An 8,702-nucleotide genomic window follows, 5' to 3' on the forward strand; every position below is an offset into this window, starting at 1 on the left:
TTTCTAATGGGACACCTCTGTGGGATGGGATAAGAAGCTTATTTGTAATCAGGTGCAGGATTTTGTCTAAACTAGGACATTCTCACCAACCATCAAAAATAGACATATTTAACAGGAAAGCATGGCAAATTAAGTGTCGGTCGACAATACAGGGTTGTGAAAGCTAAGAAGTACAAAAAAATTGAAATAATGATAAAATTTCAATTTCACACATTATTCTAACCTTTTATTCCGTGGGTATTGAATCAGCCTTCAGTTACACGGGGGAACGGGACAAATTCTTGCGAGTTACGATCCCTAGTTTTAATCAAGTTTAATGCTATAAAAATTCCAAATCTATATTTAGATATCTCGATTTACATGAGGTCATTCAAGTAAAATGGTTGAATAGAGGAGGACATTTAAACGGTTTAGTAAAGTATTGTAAGATATTGATTAAGAAAATGGCGGCCCTCTCGGTATGTATGCGAGTTTACGTACATTTTTTTTTCAACATTTTAAAACTTTTCTTCGTTTACCTTTGTTCTGACAAACATTGTGTATCACTGTGTTATTGAATGAATTAGTCATCACTTTACAAACGAGTCTTTATCAGTTGTGTGTGTAACATGTGTGTACCTACCTTGATATTTCTAACACCTATCAATTTCTTGTACATTCATGTTGCTAGTTCATTTCCATAGCGTATACATTTTAATTAAAGCTTTGCCTTTAATGACTACCCCCCATGAACTTTAAATTTTCTCTGCGATTGAAAAAAGGCCCTCTCATTATAACATAATCTGTATATATACATCTGTACCTGTTCTTTTCTTAATTCCTTACATTATAGACGTATTGTGTAATGTAGTGGGGGATGTACTTTTTTGTAGGGTCACAGTCTGACGTGCCCTCAGGATCGGGATGGATGGGACGCCGCTTCTGCGGGGTTTACCTGCACCCCGCCCACAGTGTACCACTGTCTGAAGACAGCAGACGACAAATACGTAGAAAAATGCCTGGATAAAACTTGGATTCAGCCAGGTTTGTAAAAATAAAAGTGTTGTCGGAAAATTTATACCATACGCTGTGTAAATATTGACGATGTGACCAGGCATTGTCAATAGTGACGTAATTCTCAGATCTTTATTGACCGTGTGTCATGACATGAATAAAATTACGTTATTAAGTGCGTAGTAATTTGGAAAGGATTTTTGCAAATACTTGTAATTTATTATTTTGAATACACGCACTTAAGAAAATTTCCACAGGCTCTCGACGTTTTAGATATATAATTCAAAAAGTCGTCTTCATGTAAACAAATTATTCAATATCAGTGATTATTGAATAATTTGTTTAAAGGAAGACTCTTTTTAAAATATAATATATATATATATATATAAAACATTGAGAGTGAACATTTTTTCGTAAACTTTTTCTCACTGACTCCACTCTGTGATGTCCATAATGTACATGTATAAAAGAGTGTGAAAAGTTGAAGATAACGAACAATGATCAATTTCGTAACTCCTATGAAAAAAAAAAAAATAAAAGTAGGGCAAAAACGGACCCCTGGACATACCAGAGGTGGGATCAGGCGCCTACGAGGTGTAAGCATCCCCTGTCGACCGGTCACACTCGCCGTGAGCTCTATATCTTGGTAAGGTAAACTGAGTACTTCGTAGTGAATATCAGTGTGTAAAGAACAGCCTAACAATTGGTTTGTAACACGTCAGACAGCATTTAACCTAATGACAAGTTGTACTGGTAAATTATTTTGCGAAATGCTGACTGTTGAAACCCCTGTAACATCAACTTATGTGTCAGTAACCTGTCTCGATTCAAAAACTGATCGAACGCAAACCAGAGATACATAAACACCATATGCAGATATTAATCAAATACTGCTATATATACATGGGAAACTGACAACGGAGAAGCTGAAATCGAAGTCATTCCGTTCCTCATAACGTCGAGTTGTTAGTTTGCCTTTAACATCTTTATTCAACAAAATATCCAAGTGTGAAGTAGACGTGGAAGACCCAGTGGTGTCTTTATTTCGAGTTCACTGGGATATATCGAATCGACATATGAATGAAAATTAGCATTATTGATAGATAAAACGTCGTCAATATATCTATATGTCGAGTTGAAGGACACAGCAAGAGAATTTTTCTTCTCGTGTAGACGTTTTTGAATTAGACGGGTTGCTTTAAATATGTTATCTATCATATAGACAAGAGTACAAAACATGCTGGGAAAATGACATTAAAAAACAGAAGCACTTTTAAAATGTCACATAGGCCCTATATATCTTCAATAATTTTATAACATCTATAATGTACAAGGTCTGAAAAATGTAAAGTAAAAGCTGTGGGAGGAGTTGTTTACATAAAGTACATATGTACTATCCTTAAATTTTCTTTTAAAATGACAAAGTTCAAATACATCATGTGCATGTAATTTTTTCAAAGAATGTCTGATCACTTCCAAAAAGACACATGCCCATCTTCAATGTGTCCATAATAATTGTATCAAGTTTGCGGAATGTCAAGTTAGAGGTGTGAGAAGAGTTGATCACACAAAGTAGGTTCCCTATTACAGGGACTCCCGTCATTCACCATTATATAAGCACGTTGTGCAACCCAACCAAAAATATGTCGGCTAATAAAAAAGCACAATTTCAACAGATTGTTGAAAAATCTGATCACGAAAGACTACGAAGATATTGTCATCGAGGAACTCTAGCATCTTTTTAGTATCAACTTCAGAGTAACTGTGCTTAAAATCAGAATGATGTTTAACTTTGTTATTTTTGAATAACTGATATGAATATTTCATTTTCCCAATTTCATTGAAGACTGTCTATGATGTCAAAAAGTTTAGTCTTTAATTCATCGTGAGGAATGCTCGTGTAAAGTGTTGAAAAGTCATACGCTATGATGTTGCGGTATGCATGATGGATACAGCATCTAGATGTAATCATACATTTATTATAGATATGTGTCCAGAATACAACGGGAACCTGCAGATAATAGACGCTGACCAGTGTGTTGGAGATTCTACCGAATGCCCGGATGCTACGTACTGGTCAAACGCCGTTTACCTCTGTAAGTTTACTTACGTGCGCAATTGTCTACATTAATACATGTACATTATGAAATGGGTAAACAGCGCATACTACAGTCTATACTAAAATTGTTTTATAATCTTTTGAAGACCCAAAGTGTCTACAGAACTCCACACACGACCCGCCCTCATATTTCACTGTCACCCCACAGTAAGTGTTTTCATTTGTTAATTAAGATTTTTTTTCTTTTTTTTTTCTTTTCTTTTTAGAAATTATCTCCCTTTGAAAATTAATTAACAGTATGGGGATGTTTGATATTCAGTGTGTGTGAGTCAATACTCTGACAAATTATAGACCTTACATATCAGGTGATTCTTAAATCTTTTATTCCTGACGTCATTGTACAGGTCATCCAACACCACGTCTACTGACCCCACCGGCAGCACCGACCTTGACCTGCATGCACTACTGCCGTTCATCATTGGGGGGAGTATTCTCCTCATCCTGATCATCGTTCTGGTGTTTATATGTGTTCTATGTCGACGAAAGAGATCACGGCGGAAAGGTGGGATTAAAATACTCGTGCATAGACAGATACTAGCAGACAGATACCTTTACTTACTTAATGACGGTCCAATATTTGATATATAATTTATTTATAAACATACAATAATGTTAACTTTAGTGTCTGTATTATGATACAATGCAGTTTTATGCTCATTTAACCTTAAGTTAATTTACAGCAAACTTTCATATACACTCTAACTCAATAATACAAAACAAGTGCACGTACTATGAATGAATCAAAATTTATTTGAATAATCTATAAAAGCAACAAGAGTCTGTGCTCCAAGAGAAATACCAATCCACATCTGCTTAGTGTTAATCACACCTGATATTAACCCTTTAGATGGCAGACATATGTGTTTCCAGTAAACCAACAACATACAATAGATGCATTTTCTCTGTAGTTTTGGTGTTATTTACCTTTAGATGAAGTATATACTTTTCTTAAAGGACAGATTGAGAACTTTCTGAAAAGGATATCGTAAAAGTTAATTTCGTTGCCATGTCCACTTGAGATGCCTAAAAATTGCGTGTCTGCCATATTGTGAGAAAATAACTGTACACATATGATCACACTACTAGTCATATTCACGCATATGTGTATTATCCTCAACAAGCAGTAAGCATTGGTGTTACAGGACAATTGTTGATCCACTTCACTTCTGTTCAAAATAGATCAAATATTCTTAAGTTAGAAATAGCAATTGGGATGGCACATATAAGTAGAACCATTGATACAGACATGGAATAGTTGGAAGTGAAACATTTGATAAAGGTTGCACAAATGTCTCTCCTAAATTCATCAACCACAGGAACATGTTATCCAAGGGCATATTATCAAAGAACTGACAACGAAGAGCAATACCTTTCCTCGAAGATACATTTCTTTGGCAATTAAAAATGTAATGCATCTTATCAATGAGCACTTGGGGAAAATCCTTTCATCAGGTGGAAGTCCAGAACATCTACCTTTCTCAATCATGACGTTATGGGATGCATTCTAGACGTAGTTAAAATTCTTCTATTATCGATTTCTTAAAACTAATAAAGACTGCTCTAGACAAAACTATGCTAGTAATTAAGAATCTGTTGCAGGACGCTAAAGTATAACGTATATAGCTCATGCATCACGTATGCTATTAACTCCTAGCAGAAATCGACAAAATGCAATATCTAATTTTTCGTAAGGCCATAAAATTTACTGTAAATGTTAACCAGTTTGAGTGGTCCATTTCTAAACCGTGTACCAAAAGTCTGAAAGGATCCCTAACTTCCACAGCCTTATCGTGCTCTGGATTTAGTGGTATGATCAGAAACATGTATCGACATTCAGAGACAGGAACACTTTTTGTAGTTTAGAGTATGTTTTTATGGCTTCATCCTGTCCCAGAGAAAAAGTACCTGATGCAGTGAAATGAATGCTGAGGTATTTGTAAGATGTAAGGCATTCAAGAGTACCACCATCCATTGTGAAGTTATGTTTCAAATGTCTTCCGGCTTTAATTGGATATCAATATCCTTACAGAACTTTTCAAGACAAATAAATTTATGTTGAAGGCCTAGTGGAGAGTTAGAATACAAGACAGCATCACCAACATACATTAAAAAATTAATTACCCATTTAGAAACATATTGTGTCATATGAAAGGTGAAGATAACGAACAGTGATCAATCTCATAACTCCTATAGGTAATAAAAAAGATAGTTGGGCAAACACGGACAACTGGACACATTAGGGGTGGGGTCAGGTGCCTAGGATGAGTAAGCACCCCTGTCGACCGGTCACACCCACTGTGAGCCCTACATCTTGATCAGGTAAACGGAGTTATCCGTAGTCAAAATCAGTGTGCCAAGAACCGTCATATGTTACCTCTTTGAATTAATCTAGAAAGTAATTGATGAATATCTTTTACAAATTAATTTGACTTAAATCATCCCTTTGTCTGACCCCTGATAATTTAGGAAATATTTCTGTTCATGACTTTTTTCTTTATTTTGATGCATAACCTACTCATATTTTGCATATTTTTATAACATTGTAGAACTTAGACCAACTTGTAAACATTTCCTCTTAATTCCTTCATGTTTAACAATATCAAACGCCTCGTCACTAAAATCGACCAAACAAGCAAACACTCGTCCTTCCTTATGACAACAGGGATATTCAACTAAAGTTCGCAATATAAACGTGAAGAACTGTCAGAATACTAAGTATAGGTCTACATTTTTGGTACTACACCTTCAGCCGCTGGTGACGTCGCAAGGAATGAAAAATTCTTGACGGGACGTAAACCAATCATCAAAGTAACCCCCTTTATATGAATGGTAAAAACTGGTAAAAGGCCTCAATTTGGGTTGCACCCCACTTGGAAAAAATTCTGGATCCGCCTCTGTAAAAATCAAAATATTTGTCCTGGAATATAACAGTTCTCAAGTTGATTGAATTCTCTCTAACATTATTTTAGTACTTTCCTTTCAATCTTCGGTCAACTCAGTATACTCCGTTAGGCTACAACTCCAATATTCGTTGGGGAAAGTAGTTCCGGGAAATTGACACGTTATGGGTTTGTTTTCCTTTTTTAGGTCGCAGACACGAGATCAAGATTGAATACACCAAGAAACAAGAGACTCACTGGGATGATTTGATAACCTCGGGTAACTTAAAAATATTTCTGAAGGCAACTTTGTATGTATCTTTTGATTTGGTGGGGGTATCTATCATTATACATTATTTTTTTCCAGATCTTGTTAATGGAAATAATGTAAGCGACGCCGGATCTCCCATTGATGTGGAGAAACAACCCTTTCTGAGTACGTGGGCTTTCGTAAAAAATCTCTCTCTCTCTCTCTCTCTCTCTCTCTCTCTCTCTCTCTCTCTCTCTCTCTCTTATCATCTAATTAATATGTGATATTCTTATGATATGATTTTATACCACTCTGAATTTTACAGGAAGCAGTTATAGGACCTCTGCTCCGTTAGATAACATACACGTGTATGTCGGGAACGATTCAGACAAAATAGCTGAGACTTACGAATCATTAGTCTACGACAATAGATACGACAAATGCCAGTTTGTGAAAAACATGTCCGAGTTTAAATTAGATGTGTGGACTAAAGTGTTCTTTTTCCAGGAGATATTTGCAAATGTAGATAATAGATCAGACATAGAAGCGCTGCGCGAGGCTTTTGATAACATATATACTGCTGCAAACCAACAGCCGTCGTCGAAATTCATTCTGGAGATGCCGCTGAATGTGTGGTCGGAGCATAAAGAATATCTACAAGAAAAACCCTTATTCAGTGAACGGTTTATTTTCATTGTCTAAGAAATTTCTGTAAATTGTGGACATACAATGGCAAAATCATTAGATCAGATGCATGATTGATTTTATAATTTGTTTTTACCATTATATATTTTATGAGAGATTTGCTGTTATATAAATATTAATTATTGTGACAAATTAAGAAAATTCGTACACGATCCAATTGATATGTGATCTTGTTTACAATATAAAATAGGTTTTAATCTTTTATATAATTTACAGATTATTGGGTAAAAAAAAATGTAACATGCATGTATTTTCATGTAGATATTCTGGAATCTTTTTGAAAGGAAATGAATATAATGTAATATTTAGTACTCCTTTGCAAAAATCTTCACACTAATGAAAATCGCAGGTATACTTTACTATATCTTGAGAAATTTGTGTTTATGATTTAAAACATTTTACATTCCTCTATGTAATTTTTGTAGGTGGCTAAGCATTTTAATGTCAAACTTTAGTTTATATGTATAACTTTATTTTGTGTGTTTTGATTTTGCGTAACTTACAAGTGTCAAATATGATTTTTTTTTTTTGGTTTTAAAATTTATTTTTTAATTTGTTTGATTTAAACAATTACAAATGATCATTGATAACATATAATTGTATACATGTGCAACTGTTAAGAAAATCCAGGATCTTCAAACATTATATAATACCTGAGGTTTTTGTGATGGAAGAAAGTCAATTCCAATGACATGTCTTTCCTTTCTCTCTGTATTGGTTGTCTATGGATAATGAAGAAAATTAAATAAAAAGAGTGTTTGTTAATAATTCACTAAGATTGTGAGATATGGGTTAAATGCCACAAAGGAATAAACATGGTTTTGGGTTAAATTAGTTACATCCCCCTAAAACCTGAAATTTTGGTTGAATCTGAGATTTGAAACAGATGTATAATTTTTTTTTCAATTTTACGATGTAAATATATTTATAACAAGTTTCAAGCTATTTTCTACCGACATAAAGTCAAAATAAAGCATACATGTATGTATACCATTGCCAGATGAGTTTTTAGGACCAAAAACATCATTTGAAGTGCTATTTCAAAAGCATATCAAGAGTAATGGTATTTATGCCAGTACGTATCTTTGAAATATACAAGTTTAACAGCGATAGGAATCTTGGTCTCGGAGACGCTCTACATTTGGGAAGAGGAAGATGATTGGGGGAAATGTTCATTTTTTCGTCAATTTTTATAGTGTCCGGAAACGTCTAACATTTATGATGCCTAGGAAATGTTGAAAAAGCGGAAATAGACATTGCAGATGTGGGGGTACACTCTAGTTTTTAAAACTTCATAAGTTAATGGGATTTGAACAGAAACGGCATTATTCATGACATTAAAAGATGAATAAAGTACATATCGTATCGGTATCTTACACTGTCAAAACAAATGAAACTAGCTTTATACAATATTTGATCTTTTAAGATGCGCAGCCGTCTTTCTTTTTAAAATGTAAGAGTAAAACAACAAACGAGTCGGAATCTATTAGAAGCAATATTGCTTTTCAATAGAAATCTAGGCCTGACATTGGATAAGTTGTGACATTCTATATATCAAGAATTTCTTTAATGAACGCCGTGAATTGCATGTGTATATCATATTTTACAAACACGCTGAGAAATATTATAGAAACACAGTTTATCTAAGCCAAAAGCCATTTTGAAAAGCTATATGAAACTGATATATTCATACATGTAAAAGTGTTGATGTTTTTGTCTTTGACTGTCTGTCTCTGTCTGTCTGTCTGACCGTCTC

General features: G+C 34.4%; 1 protein-coding gene across 1 annotated transcript; it reads left to right on the plus strand.

The window, feature by feature from the left end:
• Positions 1-336: 336 nt before the first annotated feature.
• LOC125683384 (uncharacterized) lies at positions 337-7,698 on the plus strand. The gene is made up of 8 exons (XM_048924530.2): positions 337-458; positions 873-1,023; positions 2,979-3,089; positions 3,199-3,259; positions 3,457-3,614; positions 6,200-6,271; positions 6,359-6,427; positions 6,567-7,698. Exons 1-8 carry the CDS (start codon positions 444-446, stop codon positions 6,941-6,943), a joined length of 1,014 nt encoding a protein of 337 aa, XP_048780487.2. The 5' UTR covers positions 337-443; the 3' UTR covers positions 6,944-7,698.
• The last annotated feature ends 1,004 nt before the right edge of the window (positions 7,699-8,702 follow it).

The sequence above is a fragment of the Ostrea edulis genome, chromosome 6 (assembly GCF_947568905.1).
Source record: "Ostrea edulis chromosome 6, xbOstEdul1.1, whole genome shotgun sequence".
NCBI lineage: Eukaryota > Metazoa > Mollusca > Bivalvia > Ostreida > Ostreidae > Ostrea > Ostrea edulis.